The 22,791-nt window shown below is 39.1% G+C and overlaps 1 protein-coding gene across 2 annotated transcripts in view; it reads right to left on the bottom strand.

Annotated features, from left to right (window-relative positions):
- Positions 1-675: 675 nt before the first annotated feature.
- Positions 676-22,791, bottom strand: part of LRMDA (leucine rich melanocyte differentiation associated) — a 1,094,111-nt gene continuing 1,071,995 nt past the window's right edge. Inside the window, exons 7-8 of one of the 2 annotated variants that reach the window (XM_036264919.1) lie at positions 19,799-19,880; positions 676-1,059 (exon numbers count right to left, since the gene is read on the bottom strand). In XM_036264919.1, coding sequence (XP_036120812.1) covers positions 19,801-19,880 — 80 coding nt within the window. In that variant the 3' untranslated portion in view covers positions 676-1,059; positions 19,799-19,800. The remainder of the gene's footprint in view (positions 1,060-19,798; positions 19,881-22,791) is intronic. The other variant, XM_036264920.1, reaches the window with a different exon arrangement.

Raw genomic sequence — 22,791 nt, 5'->3', positions numbered from 1 at the left:
GTATACTGCTGGTGAGAATGCAGACTGGTCTAGCCACTATGGAAAACACTATGGTGTTTCCTCAAAAAATTAAAAATGGAATTGCCATTTGACCAGTGATCCCATTTCTAGGAATATAACCTAAGAAGCTTGAAACACCAATCAGAAAGAATATATATACCTCCATGTTCATAGCAGCACTATTTACGATAGCTAAGATCTAGAAACAGCCCAAGTGTCCATCAGTAGATGAATGGATAACAATGCTGTAGTACATATACACAATGGAGTACTATGCAGCTGTAAGAAAGAAATATCTCTTATGAGACAACATGGAGAGACCTGGAGAGTATTATTCTAAGTGAAACAAGCCAAGTAGAGAAATACAAATATCACATAATCTCACTTATTTGTGGAATATAATGAACATAACAGTTTGAGGAACAGGGTAGACCCAGAAATGTAGAAGTAGGGTAAGGCTGACAACCCTTGGAAGAGGGGATGGGGGAGGGAGGGAAGAGATAAACCACAGAACTTATATGTATGTATGCATAATCAATGGACATGGACAACAAAGCTGGGGATGGGGAGGAGGGTATCAATGGGGAAAAAAGGAGAAACATCTGTAACTAAAATAAAATAAAATAAAACCAGGAGGAGAATTAAAAACATAACAATACAAGTAACTTAAGCAAGACACATTTTTATTTCTCTGTTACAAGGAGAAATTTAGCAGTACAGAGTGGGTTTGGTAGGCTCATATTGTTATCAGAAACAGAGTTTCCATCTTTCGTTTTCATTGTCTTTCACCCATTGCTTTCATTCTCAAGGAAGCCAAGAAAGTCAAAATGAATGCTAAAGCTCCAGCTACCATGCTTACAAATTAGCAGATACAGTAAGAAGGAAACAATCTCTTTTTTATAGATATTTCCTTGAGGCCCATTCACCACACATCCACTCTAAATCATTGAACAGAACTTGGTCGTATAGCCGTCCATAGCTGCAAGGGAGGCGCAGGAATGGCATTTTCTTTAGCTTAGCTGGAGTGTGTCTAAGAAAAAACTGTTTTTCATTGATGACCTAGAAAAAGAAAAAGAATGGGTCATTGTGGGGAACAGATTTCAATCTCTTTCATGTTTTAAAATATCTTTACTCTGATCTCACATTTGTTTCATATTTTGGTAGAGTATAGAATTCCAAGTTGAAAATAATTTTCATCAGAACTTTGAAAGTATTTTTCTACCATAATCTACCATTCACTATAATGATAGCAGGTTAGTCCTACAGAGGTGTCACACTTATCTGAATTATTTATGTATTTAGACTCTGCAAGTGTTTAGTTCTTTAATGTTCTGAAATTTAACAGTGATTTTTTTCCATTTCTCATTTGTCATATCCTTTAGCTCTTCAAAACTGTGTCACATTATTTTTTTGATTTATTTCATTCACTTTCTATATCTTTTCCTTCTATAACTTCTATTCTTTGACTGTTAGGTCTCTTGCACAAGTCTTGTGTCATTTTCTTCTGTGTCATATTTTTGTCTCTACATATGTCCATTCTACTTTATAGAAAAAGGTATCCTGGAATTTTTTTCTTTAAATCTGTCAACTCAGTTTTTCTACTGAAGTTTGTTTTGCTTTGGCAGATTTTTTAATCATTACGATCTCATTTTTCCTTTTCCATAGCATCCTATTGTGCTCTGAATGCAGTATCAACTTACTCTCTCTGCGTATATCAATGATCTTTTTGTGTGTGTTTTCTTTATTATTTAATATCTCTATTTCCTTTGAAAACTTTTCTATTTGTTTATGTTAGCATCAATCTCATGTCATATTTTATTCAAATATTTAGTAATTCTTAATTTTCCATTCATATTTAATAATGAAGACATGGAAGAATTTTAGTTAATATAGCTTATGAAAGAAACTCCCTCCATTACAAACATTATGAAGTATTAGATTACACACACACGAGCTTGAAAGTAAAAAAGGAAAACCTACAGCTTTCAAAAGAAAAAAAAAGAGAAACTCAAAGCCATAGCTAAGTATGAAAATAAAGGGAAAGTGGCCCACAGGGACCTCAGATCTGGCTGCGCGATAAATGCCTAGGAAAGCAGTGTTTAGGGGTCGGGGCACTTCAGCACAACAAAGTGACCACAGGTCCTGAATAAGGCTCTGAGGCTGGAGGATCTGACATGGGAGCCAACTAACTGCTTTGAACAATATGTGTTAAAAGATTCGTCCACACAAAATTGGAAACCCAAGTCTATGCAGTAGGAGATATGGAGTTAGAATTCACAGTCTATGCCTAGGAAAGAAATTACAAGCAGAAAATAAGCCTAATATCTGTTCTGGAATTGGTAATACTCACAAGGTCTTAACAAAGGCAAATTCCAATTTGCCCAGTAGAATTATTCTATAGATTAGAATATCAAGTGCTCTCTTGGAAAAAAATGTCAATAAAAAAGAGGAAAACGAGGAGGAAGAAGAGGAGGAGGAGGAAGAAGAGAATTATAAAGAAAAAAATTATAATGAGATTCAGCAGGTAAAAAAAACAGAAAAATTAAACCTCATGAACTATATAGGTAGTAAGCCAAATAGAAAGAAACTTTAAAAAATGGCAAATGTGGCTCAACGGTTAGAGTGTTGGCCTGCAGTCCAGAGAGACCCGGGTTTGGTTCCCGCTAAGGGCATGTATCTCAGTTGCAGTTTGTCCCCGGCCCTGGCTGGGTCGTGCGGGTGGCAGCCACTCCATGTGTCCCTTCACGTCGATGTTTCTCTCTCTCTCTCTTCCTCTCTCTCCCTCCTACTCTATCTGAACAACAACAAAAAAATGGCAAATCTGAAAAAAATAAATTTCTAAAAATAAAAAATATAGCTAAAGTTTTCTAATTTTGATGCACTCTATAAACCCATAGATTTGAGGAGCACAGCAAACTCCAAACAGAATAAACAAAAAGAAACCACACCACAGCATATCATAACCAAGTTGCTGAAAGCCAGTGATCAAGAGGACATCTTAAAAGCTTCCAGAAAAGAAAGCCACATTATATACAGAGGAATGAGGTTAGAATGACCACAGATCAGAAATGATGCTAGACAGAGCATAGTGTAGTGACATATTTAATGTGCTAAAAGAAAAATGTGTCAACCTACAACTCTATATCCAGTGAAAATATTCTTCACAAATGCAGGTAAAATAAGGCCATTACTAAAAAAGCAAAAGCTGAGACAATTTATTGCAAGCAATATCAAACTACGATAAATGTTAAAGGAAGTTTTTCATGAAAGAATATGTCCCCCCTCCAAAAAAAAACATCCTCAGGTTTTTTACATGGAAAATGGTAAATATGGGAATTAAAAAAAATATGTGTATAAAGCTTTCTCCTTATTCTTAAATTTTCTTTAAAAGATAATTGGCTGTTTAAATAAAAATGTATTATGCATTTTATAAATATGTGACAATAATATATATAACAACAATAACACAAAGATAATAGGGGGAATGTATTCATTCTATGTTAAGATGAGACATTGTACTGGAAGTAAATATTAATTAAAGACATACTGTGATAAGTTGAAAATTATTGTAAACCCTAGAACACACACACAAACCAAATAAAAAGGTAAGTTGGAATACTAAAGCTACTAAATTACTCATTAAGAAGGCAAAAAAAGACAACAGAAAAATAATACAAATAGAAAGCAAATAGCCAGATGGTAAAATATAAACAAAGTATACTGATAATTTTATTACATGTATATTGTCTAAACACTCCATTAGAAGGCAGAGATTGTTCAACACTTTTAAAAGCAAGAAGCAACTATATGCTAAAATAGAAAAAAGTTAAATACAAAGACATGGGTTAAAAGTAAAAGGAGGAAAAAAGATAAATCATACAAACAGTGAAATAGCTATATTAATAACAAAGCAGATTTCAGGATGAAGAATATTATCTGAAATATGGCAGGACACTTAAAATTTGAAAATGACAAATGCATCCAGAGTATATAATCATTCCTAATGTGTGCACAGCATCTAATAACAGAGCTTTCCAATACATAAAGCAAAACTCAGACTAAAAGGAAATATAAAAATTCACAATTACAGTTGGAGATTTTAACATTCATCTCTTAGTAATTAATGAAAATGTATATATAGAATCTGTAAAGGCATAAAAGACAAATAGAGGTATAAAGCAACTAGTGTTAGTTGGCATTTATAGGATCACGTACCCACACTAGGAGTAGACAAATTCTTTCCAAGTGCACATGAACATCCACCATGCTAGACTATAAGCTAAGCTCAAACATTTACTGGATTAAAGTCACATAGACTATATTTTCTCAAACACAAACACAAATAATAGAAAATAAATACAAAAAATAATATGGAAAATACCAGAATAATTTTTTTTTATTTTGTATTTTTTTAATTTTTTTTTTGTTACAGATGTTTCTCCTTTTTCCCCCATTGACACTCCCCTCCCCAGCATTGTTGTCTGTCTGTTTTTACACATACATGCATATAAGATTTGTAGTTTATCTCTCCCTCCTCCCCCGTCCCCCTCTTCTGAGGTTTGTCAGCCTGTACCCTACTTCTATGTCTCTGGGTCTATTTTGTTCATCAGTTTGTTTTGTTCATTATGTTCCACAAATAAGTGAGATCAGTCTTTCTCTGATTGGCTTATTTTGCTTAGGATAATACTTTCCAGGGCCCTCCATGTCGTCTCAAAAAAAAAGAAATTTTTCTTTCTTACAGTTGCATAGTACTCATTGTGTATACTCCATTTTTTATTCATTCGTCTACTGATGGACACTTGGGCTGTTTCCAGATCTTAGCAATTGTAAATAGTGCTGCTATGAACATGGGTGTACATATATTTGTTCTGATTGGTGTTTCAAGCTTCTTAGGGTATATTCCTAGAAGTGGGATCACTGGGTCAAATGGAAATTCAATTTTTAATTTTTTGAGGTAACACCACATTGTTTTCCATAGTGGCTACACCAGTCTGCATTCTCACCAGCAGTGCACTAGAGTCCCCTTTTCTCCACACCCTCGCCAACACTTGTTGTTTGATGATTTGTTGATGGCAGCCCTTCTGACAGGTGTGAGGTGATACTTCATAGTTGTTATTAGAATAATTTTAAATTAAACAAGGCACTCTAAATAATCTACAAATCAAAGAAGACATCACAAAAGACATTATTAAATATAATATTTTTGAAATGATGTAAAAATCATCCCAAAGAATGTGTAAGGTGAAGCTAAAAGAGTATTAAAAAAAAAAAAAAAGCCCTGGCCTGTTTGGCTCAGCAGTTAGAGCATCGGCCTGCGGTCCAGAGAGACCCAGGTTTGGTTCCCGCTAAGCGCATGTACCTTGGTTGCAGTTTGTCCCCGGCCCTGGTTGGGTCGTGCAGGTAGCAGCCACTCAATGTGTCCCTTTCACATTGATCTTTCTCTCTTTCTCTCTCTCCCTCCTACTCTATCTGAACAAAAAATGGAAAAAATGTCCTCGGGTGAAGATAAAAAAAAAAAATACTATATTGCTCTAAATATTTACATTAGAGAAGAGAGTTTTAAAATGAATTATCTAACCTGGCCGGTGTGGCTTAGTGGATTAAGCATTGTCCCCTGGACTGAGAGGTCCCAGTTTGATTCCTGGTTGGGGCACATGCCCAGGTTGTGGGTTTTATCTTCAGTAAGAGGTGTGCAGGAGGCCGCTGAAAGATGTTTCTCTCTCACATGGATGTTTCTATCTCTCTCTCCATTCCTTTAAAAAAAAATCAATTAAAAAATATTAAAATCAATTATTTAAGTTCCCAGTTAGTTAAGTTCTTAGCTAACTAAGAAAAGTAACTTGGAATAAGTGAATGGGAGAATAAAGTAAAAACAAAAATTAATAAAATGGAACACAAACACACATGAAGGAAAAATCAATGAAACCAAACCTGTTTCTCAGAAAACATAACAAAATTTAATCAACTTCTAATAAACTCCTGGGTCATGGATTAGCAAAAGAATACTAGTGGGACAACCAATAAAATGTTAGTAAGTTCTGCAGATTAAAAGTATTGTCCAGTGTTCATTTTCTGGTCTTGATAATAGTATTATAGTTATATAAAATGTTAACATTTGGAGAAGCTGGATGAAAAGTATATAAAAACTCTTTGTGCTATTTTTTGACAACTTCTTTGTAAGTTTGAAATTATTTCAAAATGAAAATATTTTTATAAAGAAAGAAAAAAAACTTCTGATTTTGAAAAACTGTCAAGAAATTAAAAGGACAAGCTGATTGGAAAACAATATTTGTAATATAAACATCTGACAAAGATACCCCAAGAATATATAAAGAATTTTTGCAACTCAATCTTAAGAAGACACACAAACAAACTAAAAACTTGTAAAATGTTTGAACAGATATTTCACAAAAGAAGAGACATGAACGTCCACTAAGCACATGAAAACAAGCTCAATATTACTAGTCATCAGGGAAATGCAATAAAATCACAATAGCATAACATCACATTTAAAATATAATGACCACAGTATTTAAAGGCTGCTAACACTAAGTGCTGACTTACATGTGAAGATATTGAACTCTCATACATTGCTGTTGGGAGTGTGAACTGGTACAAGATCTTTGGAAATGGTTTAGATGTTTTAAATGGAGCCTAATGTATTCTTAGCATAACCCAGCAATTACTCAGGTAAGTATTTACCCAAAAGTAATAAAAATATATATCTAAAAAGAGACATAAACAAGAATGTTCATTGCATTAGTCAAAATATCTCAAGCAATAGTAATCAAAACAGTGTTGTGCTGGTATGAGGACAGACATGTACATTAATGACAGAGAATAGAAAGTCCAGAAATAAACACTGCATGCATATAGTCAATTGATTTTCACCAAGAATGACAAGATCTTTCAATGGAAGAAGAAAGTCTTTTCACTAATTGGTGCTGAGAAAACTGGATATCCATATACAAAAGAATCAAGTTGGACCTATACTATATATAGAAATTAATTCAAAATGGGTCAAACGCTAAATTACAAAGCAAAACTATGAACCCCTTAGACAGAAACATTAAGAAAAAAATCTTCATGAAATTGAATTTGGCAATAATTTATGGGTATGAAACCAAAAGCGTGGCAACAACAGCAAAAATAGATAAATTAGACTTCATCAGAATTTTAAAACTTTTGTGAAACAAGACATGGTCAAGAGAATGAAAAGGCAGCCCAGAGAATGAAAAACAATACTTGTAGATCACATATCTGATAAGGGATTAGCATACAGAATATATAAAGAACTCCTACAACTCCAAAAATTAAACAACTCACTTCAAAAATGGACAATGGACTTTAGTGGACATTTCCCCCATATTTAAATGGTCAAAAAGTACATGAAAAGATGCTTAGCATCACTAGTCATAAGGAAAATGTGTATCAAAATCAAAATGAGATACCACTTCATACCACTAAATGGATAGTATAAAAAAAACATAGAAAAAACAAAACAAAATTGGAACCCTTGTATATTGTGGTTGGAAATGATGCAGCTACTGTAAAAAAATAACAACAATCTGGCAGATCCTCAAAAAGTGAAACATAGAGCATTACCCCATGACCCAGCAATTCCACTCCTAAGTATATACCCAACAGCTTGAAAGCAGGGGCTTAGATACTTGTATACCATGGCAACAGCATCGTATTCACAATGGCCTAAAGATTAAAAACAACCCAAAAGTCCATCAGGCTGAATGGATAAACAAGATGAGTTGTATACATACAATGGCATATTATTTATGTTTGAAAGGAATGAAATTTTTATACATGCCACAACATTGATGAATCTTGAAAATATGCTAAGTGAAATAAACCAGACACAAAAGGATAAATATTATATGATTCCACCTATATGAAGTACCTAGAACAGGCAAATTCATAGAGACGGAAAGTCTAATGAGGTTACCAGGGACTGGGGAGGATGGAAATGGAGAGTTCTATTTAGCACATGTGGGATTTCTGTTCAGGAGGATGAAAAAGATCTGGAAGTGGATAGTGGTGAGGGTTGCACAATATTGTGAATGCATTTAATGCCGCTGAATTATATACTTTAAAAATGGTTAAAATGGTAAATTTTATGTTATGTATATTTTACCACAATAAAAGAGTATGGGAACAAAAAAAAAAAAAAAAAAAAAAAAAGATCTCCAAACTTGAAAGAAAGCAAATGTCTACAAAAGAAAACAGAAAAACAAATTGTGGTCTCTTCATACATTAGAGTACTACTCTGCAATAACAAGCAACAATGTGGATAAAACCCAGAAATATAATACTTAAGAAATGAACCCAGACACAAAATAAGTATGTGCTATATGACTCCATTTATATTAAGTTCTGGAAAAAGCAAAACTAATTTGTAGTGACAGAAACAAGCCAGTTGTTGGGCAGGGTTGGGGTTTGACTGTAAAGGAGCATAAGGGAACTCATAGGGCGACGGGAATATTTTACATCTGATTAGCACTGTGATTATACAAGTGCATGGACCCGGCACAGTTATTGAACTCTAAGGTTATAATGAAGGCATTTATTGTTCTATTGTATATAAATCATATTCCAATGACGATGAAGGAAGGAAGGACGGGAGGGAGGGGAAGAGGGAGGCCAACATTGAACAGCATAGCATTAGAATAGCCTAATGTTGATACAAGAAAAGGCAATTCCATACGTTGAATAAAACAGACAGTCCAGGAAAAATTCCAAATACATACACAAATTTAGCAATGACAGAAATGGCACTGAAAAGGAGAGAACAAATGAAGCACAACAAGCCAGCCAAGCAGTCAAGAAGTTTGATTCTGTTCCTGCGTCGCAGCCACACGGTCCATCCGAGAAGACGCGGACGCCGAAATATGCGAGACAACATTTTACAGCTTTTAGAAGAAATTGTAGAATAACTGTGATATTAAGGTACTGAAGAATTTCCTCAGACACTCACAGCCCCTGTACCTCTCCCAAATATATATCATAAAAATTAAGAAAATTGATCACATCAAAACTGTAAATACCCTCCCTCCCCCAAAATAATAAAGTTAAAAGGTATATATCTTAGACTCAGATTACTGAGGGAATCCCAAGAGTCTTAGTGCAGTTTTTAGCTTTAATCATTTCAGAAGAGCAAATGATACTAACTTATAGTAACAATATTTAAAAGTTAACTATAGTTTAAAGTATTGATATGTTTCCTATTAAACTTCAACATAACTACTGTCTTGGGCCACACACCACTCTAGTCGGTGTTCACACGTCAAAAAATCTTTCCTCTGCTGTTGCTCACGAATAGGAAGAACTGCATGTGCAATCTCGGCCACAACATCCTCCAGAGACAAAGATTTTGCTGGAAACATGGCAGACAGTGTGAACATGACCCCATGAGGACAAGTCGAATGGAGACAGATCAGGTGACCTAGGTGGCTGAGCAACAGGCTTTCTCCACTCAGTCATTGTCTGAGAGAGTGTCATTCAGAAATTGTCCCACCCAAATAATTTAAAATAAAAAATGTATTTTTCAAACCCATGACAGTAAGTAGATGGAAGAGCAATGTAAATAATTATCCTGCCAAATGATGTACCTGTAACTGTGCAGCATTTATGCTTCTAGAGCCATTAAAGCTTAAAACGAAGACTTGAAATGCTCTGCATAGTGAATGCCAACACATTTCCAACTAAAAGTGCTTATTTTTCTTTCTCTCCACATTGTTCTAGCAGTTGTTTTATATGTATTTGAGCCTATATGATATATATGCATTCATGCTCATTATTCAGCAATACTATACTAACTCTGTATTAGTCAGGGTTCTCCAGAGAAACAGAGCCTATAGGAGATTATATATATGTGTATAATTTATTATGAGGAATCGGCTAATACAATTATGGGGACTGAGAAGTCCCACAATCTGCCATGTGTAAATTGGAAAGCAGATGGTGTAATTCAGTCTGAATCTGAAGGTATGAAGACCAGGAGAGCTAATGGTGTAACTCTCAGTCCAAGGGCCAGAGAAGACAAGAGATGTCGCAGTTCAAGCACTGAGACAGGAAAACAGGCAAATTCCACCTTCCTCTGCCTTCTGTTCTGTTCAAGCCCTCAATGGATTGGACCATGCCCACCCACAATGGAAAGGAAGATCTACCAGTCCATCAGTCCAAATGCCAATCTCATCCACCAATACTCTCAGCCCAAGGCCAGTCAAGTTGACACATAAAATAACCATCACACTATCCATCTTTGTTCTTTAGTGGATGTTACTTAAAAAGAAAAGAAAGAAAGTGCAGAACATCACATATACATCCATTTCTATAAAAACTAGGGATTATCTATCTATCTGTCTATCCATCCACACACATATGTGTGTGTATGTGTGTGTGTATGTATGTATGTATATACACACAGCAGTTCTCAGTTCCCCTTAGGTGGGAAGGAATAGTGCTTTATAATTAGGGGGAAAGGCTAATGTGGGGGTTCATTCTTCCCATGTGATGAACAGAAGGCCATAGTCCTTCCCAGTTTCTGCCAAATTGTGTACAAGGGAAAAACAACTTTCATGAGAAGAACTGCTGGGAATTTCTTTGAAAGATAAATGGGAAAGTGCCCAGATAAGAGAAACCATCAAGCCACAGATTAGTGTTTTTTAGCTTTAAATTAAACCAGAGTTGAATGTTGACAGGACTAAGGATTTTTAAATATACATCAAATAAGTGATGTTCAAATGCCCCCAATCTTCCCCAAGGGGTTTTATACATAATGGTACTGTGCTTCTGAATTCCTCTCCAAATCTTGCTTTCATTGTATATAACTTATAGTTATCATAATATATAAACAGTATAATAAAGATGAGACTTTTTGGAAAAATTTTAACTAAATGAAAGAGAAGAACTTCCCTTCCACACATTCATTCTCTGCTATAGAATGCCTAGGTGTGCCCACAACCAACCCAGTCAGCCTGCTGGTGGCACGAGATGCCACTGGAGAAGAAAGCCCAGAAGGCTGATACAGCATCTCAAGTCCATCCAAGGCCAAGTTGCATATCATTTTGTCATTCTGCTCCTTGACATTCATTTTCCTTTCCTGTTTCCATCTTAACCCATTTTCATTGCCTCATGCTTCTACATTGCACATTGTTCTGAAAATGAATGAGGTTGTTTGCTTGATCAGATTATAAGATAAAGGGGGTGAAAACTTTTCAAATGAAAATTCCTTTGATGAAAGAGACACATCCTGTTTAATGTGCAACAGCATGCTGGTAAACATGCCTAGTAGACCTCTGTGAATTCATTCATTCATAAAATATTTAGGGAGGCACCCTTTAGCCTCAGAATACAGCAAGTCCTTCATTTGTTTGGACAATACATGACAAAACAAAGAAATACGCAGTATGTCAGGTGGTGATAAATGCAACAGAGGAAAAGAAAGCCAGGCAAGTGAAGTGTGATGGGGGATGGTGGTGGTGTGCTACTTGACCCAGTGTGGTCTGAGAAGGCCTCTCTACTGAGGTGACATCTGAGCCAAGACCTGAACAGTAAGTGTTGTGCTCACTGCAGACTGGTGTGGCTGGAGCAAAGAGAGAGGGGGAGAATGGTAGGAAATAATATTTGCATTAATTTCTGCTTCACTCTCACAGCTATTGGGACACTGATTTCTCTAGAGCAGGTTACGTAGGGCCATGCAGGATCTTGTAAGGACTCTGGCATTTACTCCAAGTGAGATGGGAACCCCTTGGCTAGAAATGGTTAGGGGACCCACGGGATGCGATTTAACATTTTTAAAGAAACACACTGGATTTCCTGTTAAGAAAAGGCTCTAGGAAGGCAAGCATGGAGCCCAGAGACTGAAAAGGATGTATGTAGTTAGAATTAATAATCCAGGTACAAAATGATGGCAGCTTGGATCCAGATATTAATGTAAAGTGAGATTATGGTTACATTTCGAGTTAACTTCTCACTCTCATTTCTGTGCCTTAATCCATGTAGTTTTTTGGTGCAATCTCTAACTTATGCATCACAGCACATAATAATTACTTGTGTACATATTAGTCTCTTCCATATAGAAGTTGTCCCAAAGTAGGGCATCTCTTATTCCTCTCATATTTCGAATTTCTAGCATACTGATGGTATGCCCAAAACCACTTGTGGAGTTAGTGCATGAGTGTCTGTCTTTACAGACATAGGTGAGCACAGGTTTTAAAGACGTTTTCAAAACCAGGGATGACAACCTGGGCCATAGAATTATTGGAGACTATTTCTAGAGAAATCAGTGACCCACTACTAGTGGGAGTAAATCAAAATTAAATGCACGTTAGAGTTTTTAATTATTAGAGCCACTTTGCACTCATAAGGGTCCTCATATATATTTCGGCTAGTTTCTTGATGACTACAGTTTAATAAAATGCCAATAGTGGTTCCTGAATAAATGTTGATATACCACAAAATAATTCTAGGAAAAATAATGTATATGTTTAGAATGTGCATAAGTGCTGTGTAGTTGTGTACATGAATAAAACATAAGAAGGCTATAATAATTATATCCACTAAAGTAGCCCAAAGACCAATCTAACTAAAAAAGCACTGTAAAATCCATTTTAATATATGACAACCCAATATTGTATATCTATATCATACACACAAATACTCATAAGTGTAAATCTATTGGCTTTGGCGAATAAATTGGAATTGAGATTTTATTTTAATGTTTTACTTAAATGTAACTACTGCTAAGCAGTAGTTAAACCTAGTTTGTAAAGATAGGCACACTGACTCTTTTCCAGTGACAGTAACTTCCACCATCAGCATACATTCTTAGAACTTAAAGGAATGTAGTGACCATTAAGTCCACACATTTTACACTATAATGTGATCCTTTGAAAGTGGGTCATCTGAGTGGGCACAACAAAGAAGCTTTATGAAAGGGGAGGGGATTAAAGTGTTGCATTTGGAGGTAACGCTATATTCACTGTGTTGGAGCAATGTAGTGAAGCCCCTCTGGCTACAGAACGGGGACTCTGTGTATATTGAGGAAATATGAATGCTGAGAATGAGTGTAAGCAAATAGGGAAAGGAAATACAGATAACTAACGCATGGAACTTGGTCTTAGGTAGTAACTCTCTGAGATAACTCATGTACATATCTTTCTATGGGTATCAGAGACATCTCTTGAAACAAAATTGCTCTATGCTGTACTTTGACCAATGATCTTGTTATGTTCAAATTAGGTTTCAAAGATCTAAAAAGGGGAAAATGTTGCCCCAGAGCTGGAGCAATTCAATCAATGACTATGAAAGGCGGGCACAAAATAAGTACTAATTAATTAGGTATGAAACATACACATTTTTCTATGTAACATACACATTTTTCTATGTAACATGGTAACAGGAGTAAAAACTGACTTACTATGGAGTTCTTAGAAAAGTTAGAATATTATTTATAACATCAGTAATAGGAATTCTCTACTCAGATCCTGAAGTCACTCACATACACACCACACACACACACACACACACACACACACTTTTCAGGCTGTTCAGGAGGACTTGATAACATTTTCTGATGAGCCAACTACTTTAAAAAAATCACTAGAAGATTTTGTAGCTGTCACAGTTATTATTTATCTAAGTTATAGTAAACCCAGAAAAGCTGTTGCTATCATAGTCATAGCCTGAAAAACTATATATGGGGTCGAGGTTAGAATACATTTTATAAAGTAAGATTAAATTAAACAGTGATAACATAAAAATTAAAATATGTCATCCCTGGGTGTTAAATTTATTTAAATCTTGCTTCAAATGGAATTTATTTTATAGTACTACTTAATTATTTAAATTTTTTTTCTTCATTGATGTTAGAGAGAGGAAGGGAGAGGGAGAGATAGAAACATCAACGAGAGAGATCATTGATTGGCTGCCTTCAGCATGCCCCCACTGGGGATTGGGCCCACAACCCGGGCATGTGCCCTGACCAATGGAAATCAAACCAGTGACCTCTGGGTGCATGGGTTGATGCTCAACCACTGAGCTACACAGGCCAGGCTGATTATTGTTATTTAAACTATGATGTAATAACTGTAACCTTTGTGAATGGAAAATATATATGACTTCTTAGCAATTTAAGATCCCCAACTTGAATGTTCTCCGTACTGTGATTAAGCTCACCACAAAGTGCCTCTCTCCCTCATCACAAACACTCAAATTAGCAAGTTAATATCTGAAGAAAATTAGCCCCAGCACCTCCAATTCATGTCTATTTCTAAGACTGAAGAAATTATCCCTCTACAGAGGAGGAGTCGTTGATTTGAAGTAAATGATATGACAGAACATAAACATTCATTATTTATGGAATATTCTCTACTTGAATTCAGGTTATCCGGCTGAACGTAGATGTTATCTACGCCTCCTGTGAGTTCAGTTTTCATTCACTGCCTGCAGGTTGGGCTGGTCGAGTCCTATTGCCAGCATCTTCAATCCCACATGGAGGCCCGAGTCATTTTCCTTAAATACCTTTGCTTTGTGTGATCTTGTCAAGGCGCCCAGCTACTTCTGAACTTACTGAGTACACGGAGGCTTGGCGTGAATGTGGAGCTATTTTCGCTGTGTGATCAGACTGCCCAGACAAGTCTCCCCTTATCTTCCAGCTGCTCCAGCAGCTGGGAGCTGACCTGAGGGATATTTTGTAGAGTGTGAGGCACAAGCCAGAGTCATACGCAGCCATCACACAGGTGCTCGTTTATTCCCACAGTGCTTTGTGATCCCCTTTTCTGCACTGTTTGATTGTCTTGGGCAGAAATCTTGTAAAACATTACTAAGTGGTGGTACTCCTCACTCACATCAAAGACGATTCTACTTTGAGGAGAAAATACTGCTAATACCACGTTCGTGCTGAATATCAGTCACCCTTCACGTTGACAGAAAACTGTCCTTTGCCTCCCTTTCTCATTGCTCGCTCAGCTTGCTTCTACCCCTGCCCTCCGAGTCCATGTTTAATTCTGCCCCAAGCTCGGCTTCATGCTCTCCTTTGACATAATTCAATTTATACCATTTACATCACCCCTACTTTAGCAACTTACCCCCAGGACATTCATACTTAGAATTTTCTTCTCTTTCTTAGCAAAACTCCCTTGTCCTAGGCGGCATGTTCTCCAGGCCACAGTTCATGCTACTTTAGAAAAATTAGCATATGCTAATATGTTAATATGTACGAACAGCATAACTTATTACTTACCCATCCACAAAGTGACAAATTAACATTTAGGCTAATAGTTACCCAAAGGACAACTACTAATACTGGGAAATTTCAGGTGATCTTGTAGGAAGACACTTCTGTTGGACAGGTGGCTGTGTCTTTGAATGTTCTTCCCATCCCCTAAGTGTTCGCTGGGGCACCGGAAGCAACACCAGTACTCCAGCAGGGGCTGGTGCTTTGTCCCTCACAGGGACACGTAACCAACATGTTCTGTGCTGCTCTGGTCTCATTTCCCTTTACAGGTCTTAGTCACAGTAGTTTACAACAGGGCATTTGGGCAAATTAGAAAGACCAGAATCAAGCAATGGTAACAACCTCCTTTGGTGCAGGCTTTGTCTCAGAAACAGAATTGGGAAAAGCAGCTGTGACTGTCACATTGGATCAGCTGCGACAGATGGACAACATGGAGCTGCCTCCATGGGCCCTCGTTGCCCACTCGGGGCAACGGGCAGTGACACAGATCTGACTGAGGCTGTTCTCCCAAGTAGCAGCTACTGAACAGTGATTGTGTTCATGGTAGGGGCCTTGTGGATTGATCTGTACATCAACAAAGAAGAGAAAGACAGCCGGTTTACTTCTTAGAAGAAGCAATAAAGATATTTTCCCTTGAAAATATGGGAGGTACGTCTCTGATGGGAACCCTGCCCCCCATTACACACACACACACACACACACACACACACGCTAACGAAACACCCAGTGAAAACGCTGCCTTCCAGTCTGCCTTCCTGTATTCCTTAGTGCGCACGAGTATGCAAAAACGCACCTCTCTCAGACGCTCAGCCTGATCGAGTGATAATCTCTTATAATGTGCCTCTATTTAAAGCAACAAACAGATGGAGGGTTTATGAGCAAGGCTGGTAAAAGTAAAAGCAAATGGTCGTAATCGTTGTACTTTTAATAGGTTTCCCCACAATCTAAAACATTATTCCCCAAGGAACAAATTGTTCTATAAAATTATGTTCCTCAGGGAAAAGACAGTCCACCCTGACTGCTGAGGCAAGAGAGGCCCCAGGGCAGCCCCCAGACACAGGGCACCCTCCAGTCAGGTCAGCGTCCTGGCAGAGAGGACTTGGGGGCACCGTGATCCCCAAAGAAAATGTTTGGTGGAACTGGGGAGAGAGCAGAAAGATCAAGGGTAGAAAAGGGTATGAAATATGTATGAGCATTGATTGAACTTATTAGCTTTTAATTCTCTACTTTGTAAAACAAGGTTTGGGAAATGTCTACAGATTGGAGATAAGCACACAACATGACTTCCTTCTCCACCAACACAGACCAGTAAGGCCAGCACAGCAAATCCTGCTTAACAAATAGTGGAATCTTACACAACCCAGTACCGATTCATTATCATTATTCCTTTTTAAGAGCAACAACACTCACTACAATCCTATCATTAAGATGAATATACTGTAGTGATGGCCTTTGCGTAAATTATAATTAAAGCTAATCTTAATTAAAGTTATTACACCCTTTTGGAAGAAAATAAACAACCCAAAGAGAGGAAAACAATGCGGTCAATAACTCACTCCAAAAATATTTTTTGCCTCCAAAGCTCTCATTGAGGGAGACATTCCTGCGCATGATACAAATGGTTCTGACATTAAGAAAAGTAAACAAGTAAGAAAAATAAAGATGGAAAAATTCTGTGGTCAGTTCACAAGTGCTTTTTTATTGTTTGAGGCAGGGTTAAAGCCTTTTATAAAGACAAGGATATATGTGCCGCTAGATTGGATATGACATTGGACTAGCCTAGCTGCCCTTGCACAGAACTCTGGTGCCCATAACATGCCATGGACAAAACAAAGAACTATGGTGGGACCTAATGCAGCTAATTTAAAGCATTACCCCAGTGCTGTTTTATAGATCAGAAAGAAAAAAGGTACTTGACTCTGGTTATTAATGGATTTGAGAAACAAAGGCAAACATTCAATATCCTCTCTTAATGGTCTTGAGGGTTTTAATCTAAATAACTGATTACCAAAGGTTACATAATCTACAAGAGGGACTCAAGCCAGGCTCAATGAAAGTCATTCAAGGACTGTGTTGACTCAGTAGGCCAGGCTCCATGTAAATGGGGTAGAACTGGGAAAATAGGTTCTTCTTGGGTATTTCAGGCATTCTGGCTCCCCAGACAGTTTTATAATAGCAACTCTCCAGTTATTTGGTATCTGTAACTTGGAAGGATTCTCTTTCAGGTTTAATTGTCTTTGAACTAACCTAATACTGGGAGATCCAGGACAATGAACACCTGGTCTAAACAGAAAAGCAACGTCTTGGCTGGTTTTCTCAGTGGTCAGAGCACTGACCCACAGATAGAAGGGTCTCGGGTTCAATCCCATTCCAGTCAAGGGCACATACCTGAGTTGCAGTTCAATCCCCAGCTGTGTGGGAGGTAACCACTTGATGTCTCTCTTTCTCACAATGATGTTTCTCTGTCTCTTCCTCTCCCTCCCTTCCACTCTATATAAAAATTAATGGAAAGTTATCCTTGGGTGAGGATTAACAACAACAAAAATGTTTAAATAGAAGAAGTAAAAATAAATGCTATCATGTCAAGAGTGACCACCTTTCAATTATTTTCCAGAGTGATGTTACTGGTGCACCAACATATTAAATGACATTACAGCCACACACCCAGCCTGATTATACTGTTTGCCCTGCACCGTTCGTGCTAGAATACAGTCAAAGGTGCACCAGCGCAGCTCACCAGCTGTGGGTTTCACTTCTGAGAGGTCCTGAGAATGATACCAAATTGAAAGGGTTTGCAGCTTCTATTAAAAACTGTTTGGTCTGGTAGATGTTTTCTATAGTCTTCCCTTCTTTCTTATCTTCTGACCCACCACTCCATCTTTTATCACCTTACTCTCTTTATTTTATATTTATTTTTATTTTTTTTAATCCTCACCAGAGGATATTTTTCCATTGACTTTCACACAGAGTGAGAGGGAGGGAGGGAGGGAGAGAAACATCGATGTGAGAGAGACACATCGATTGGTTGCCCCCCACATGATCCCAGCCAGGGCCAGGGATCCAACCACAACCAAGATACATGTCCTTGACCAGAATCAAACCTGCAATTCTTTGACCTGCAGGCTGACCCTCAGCGGTTCTCTACGTGTGGGTCACGACCCCTTTGGAAGTCAAACCACCCTTTTACAGGGGTCGCCTAAGACATAACAGTAGCAAAATTACAGTTTGGAAGTAGCAACAAAAATAATTTTATGGTTGGGGGTCACCACAACATGAGGAACTACATTAAAGGGTCACAGCATTAGGAAGGTTGAGAACCACTGTGTAACTTCTGAGCCAAACTGGCCAGGGCATGACCTCATTACCATTAAATAGCACCCAAAGTCCGTGGCTCAACTGGTTGAGCAAGTGTCATCTCATGCACCAAAGGTTGCTGGTTTGATTCCTGGTCAGGGCATAAGTGGGGGTTGCAGGCTGGATCCCCAGTAGGGGGCATGCTGGAGGCAGCCAGTCCGTCAGTGTTTCTCTCTCTCCCCTCTCCTCTCTCTCTCAAAATCAATAAAAACACATTTTAAATAAAATAAATAAATATATATAATAAATAAAAAGCACCCAAAGGAGAAAGCTAACTCCAAACATGAACATGGCCATAGACATAGCAGGAAGTGTGTGTGGTTAGAAATGAGTGAGTGAATGAATAAGTGAATGAATGAATGAATGAATAAGTTAAGAAAATATAAAAGGTCCCTGGCATACTCAGAACCTGGGGCTGGAAAAGATGCCTGACACTGCCTAGCATTCCGGGCAGAAATTGGATTTAGAAAAAACCAAACAAGGCCAAGTCCACGCTTTTGTAGTCAGAGGTTTAGGGAAAGCTAGTTACTCCCATTCAGAAATTGTGACAACATGACACTGGCCATAAATGAAGGGCCTGGCTGAGAACGTATGCCTTCTACTCTCTGAGAAATTGCAAACCAAAATGTATTGCCTGCAATAAAGATACTAAAGACTGGGGGAGGGGCATGCAGAATATAAGAGATCAAGATTTAAGAGGACTAAAAGAGTGTAGGCTTCCTCAAAATTGTGACTATTTCACTAAGAATAAACCCATAGCACAATGGTATCGAAGGGATCTCTACTCAATAGGCAAGCTGAAGACAGTCTTTCTGACTTGATTACAGCCACTGAGCATGCGCAGGGAGGCCCCAGGTGTGACCTCTGCTCCCTTGTGAGCAGCAGAGGGCCAGGCAATCTATCATGGTGTTCATCCTGTCAGCCCTGGTGCCTTGCCGCTGCTGTCTGTCACCCTGGTGGATGAGACCTGCTTAAGGGCAATCATGTCAATCTCTATGTGACCACTCAGGCTAAGGCAGAAAGATGACGTTGACAGGCCTGGCAAAGCCAGCAGAAGGTACCAAAAGCCGAAGCCACAGCCTTCTCACAGAGATGCAGTGTGGGCCATTGTTTTTTTCCTTCAGCCTTTTCTTTATGTTTGCTTTCCCCTTTTCTTAAAATCTCGTGACATGGGCCAAAACATACAGAACTTGCCTTCAGAGCTGGTCATCGCGAATAAACCTGTTGCCCTCCGAGTTTTTTCCGTAGTAAAGATAGCGACACTTCCCCAGGACACCTGAAAACGAAGGAAACACGTCATCACAAACTGCAGTTCCAGCCAGATCCCGATCGGGCTGCAACGCAGAAGCACAGCCCCGCCATCGATCCCGAGGGCACCAGCCCAAGGATGAGCCCGGGGAAGGGCCCCCCTGCTTGTCCTCAGAGGTGACAGTCACATAACGTCAGCAGAGCTCAGGTTTCCAGGAGTAACACGGTCCCCCGGGATGTCTCTTCCACACTTGAGAGACTTCTCTAGTGTGGCCAACTACTCCTCAAAATAAAGCATCACCCTCTCCTCTCTCCGTGTTCCCTTAACAGTTTCTAAAAATGGGAAATTAATTGTTTAAAGATGGACCCAGCTCAAGCAAAAGATGTGGAACCATCTTCCCAGAATGTGACTATTTTTAAGGCCTCTCTCATGAATCAATGCTGTCGACGTCCAGGAAGGACCTCCCGATCCCCAGGAGGCAGCCGGCGCATCGCAGTGGTTCCGGGAGAGTGGTGGTGTGACAGAATGCCACGTGCAAAGTAGCGATGGCCTCCGACACGAAATGGCTCCTTCCTGCAGGCGTCCCAAACTGTACTCTCAGGTTGGAAGGCATTTGGTACTCATTTTCATTTTCAATAATCATTTGGCTCCATATACAGCTTTCCTTCCACTTGAGGAAATTGCAGGAGGACCGAAGTATGAAAAATACCCCTAGAATAGGGTATTCTAACCCTTTTATTCAGCTCAGGATTTATTCTAACTATCCATAAGAAACCACCTGCCAGAGTTTTTATAACAGCTTTGTAAGATTATTAATGAAAAATAAGTTTTTCCAGGAAAATATTTATAATTACAATTTGCTTTTTGCCACCTTGTTTTTTTCCTTCATTTTAGAGAAACTTAAAATTCAGCGTCACAGAGTTGTCTTATTGCTCATAGCACCTGAGTCTCCGATGTGTGTATAACTAGGAAACAAAATGTCCACAACACTCATTCACTAGCCACAAATTGGCCTATAAAAATAGCTATGTACATGCATGAATTTTGTCCATCTGTTTGATAGCAGAAAACCAACAGTCACCATCTATTGTTCATTCGGGATAACTTAGCACTTGAAATTACCCAGGTTCTCTACATCAGAAGTTCTAAGTAGTGAATATTCTTGCGAATGTATAAGTGATATATCTCCACTGCAGAACTTGAAACTTTATTCTTTTTTTTTTTTTTTTTTTATCCTCACCCGAGGATATTTTTCCATTTTTTGTTCAGGTAGAGTGGGAGGGAGAGAGAGGAACACAGAGAGAGAGAGAAACATCGATGTGAAAGGGACACATCGAGTGGCTGCCACCCGCACGACCGACCAGGGCCGAGGACAATCTGCAACCGAGGTACGTGCCCTTAGCGGGAACCGAACCCGGGTCTCTCAGGACCGCAGGCCGATGCTCTAACCGCTGAGCCAAACCGGCCAGGGCTGAAACTTTATTCTCAAATAAGGATTAAAAGTGGCTCTTAGAAACTCTTAAAAGACAGGGCAGATACTCCTGGGTTTGAGTAGCTTGGGACAAAGTCGGGAATTGCCGGGGTCACAGAACCTGGGTGTTGGCAACCGGGAGAAGATGTATGCTCCATGGCCCCCGAGCGGCTCTCGTCACTCCTGTTTGCCGCCACGCTGCCCTGAGCGAGTTTGCTGTGGGCCACACTGTCTCCTTGCCTCCCCCACCCCCAATTTCTGTTTTTGAGTTTGAGTCTGGAGCCTGGAAACACTGGGCTTGGATGAAACCTCCCTGAATACTTTCTTGGGCCTAAATGATTCTTTTAGCTGTTGGCACTGAGCTGTTCTTTTTATTGGGCTGAATTGTGTAGCAGCACCTGGGGTTGGACCAACATTGTCACCAGCGCCCTTGGCTGGTTAGAATCTGCTCTGGGAAGAGCACCCCCTGCAGGCCAGAGCAGGAGTGTCTCAGATGTTTCTGAAAATCCACAAGGGCTTCCTTAAACATAACCGATTCAAATACATCTATGAAGAATGTGGAAGAACGAGGCTGAGAGATGTTAATTTCTCCCTACAGCACCAGGACAGCATGCATTTTTATAAAAAGAAATGGATAGGCCTGTCAGATGCCATAAGGAGCACGGTCTCTCTCGTGAGCAGACACACACACCATGTTCTTTCTCTCCTGCAAACTTTCCAGAGCTGCAGGATTGAATTTCTTTCCTCTATCCTCTCTCCATGGTACATCTCAACTCCAGACCCCAACCTAGATGCCCTCCAGTGCCATCCTAGAAATAGGCCGTCTACTCCTGGAAAACAGGCCCTTGTGTGAGGAAGGCGAAGAGTTCCGGCCACGTTCCCCAGGTCTTGGCATTGATAAAGGTCCTTTGTAGGGCCTGCCTCTTCCTTTGGGCCTGGAAGCAAGAATGTTTATAGGCACCCTGGTGACAGAGGGCTGTTTGATGGATGCAGGGGGCTGCAGTGAGGTGTCAGAGCCTGGAAAACGAGGCAAGGACATGAGGTATTAATATTGTCAATGATCTCTTGATGGGAAAACAGATACCACACTCACTGTCAGATTTAAATAGACATCAAGTGCTCTAATGACAAAAGGGCAGACTTCAAACAAAGGGGCTGTGTGGTGCGGAGCAGAGCTGGTCTCTGTGCTGGCGATACCCTGATGTGAACAGACACTGTCAGGGCTCCAGACAGGCCGCGGATTGTGTGTGGTGACAGAGAACAGAGATGCTGACAGAGATACCAGTGCCATATTATGCCAAGGATATTCTACCGCTGTCTGCGGCTCTAACAAAAGCTGACATCACTCCCTATCATGGGGTCTTCTCCGTGAAAGATCTCTCCCCAGAAGTCACTGCAGAACTCTGTGGTCGTAAGGTCCCCGCAGCCCTGTTCTGTCAGAGCGCGGGGGTCAAGGGGCCTGCGGAT

The sequence above is a fragment of the Molossus molossus genome, unplaced genomic scaffold, assembly GCF_014108415.1.
Source record: "Molossus molossus isolate mMolMol1 unplaced genomic scaffold, mMolMol1.p scaffold_m16_p_17, whole genome shotgun sequence".
Classification (NCBI taxonomy): domain Eukaryota; kingdom Metazoa; phylum Chordata; class Mammalia; order Chiroptera; family Molossidae; genus Molossus; species Molossus molossus.
This window is presented reverse-complemented; position numbering and strand designations above follow the sequence as displayed.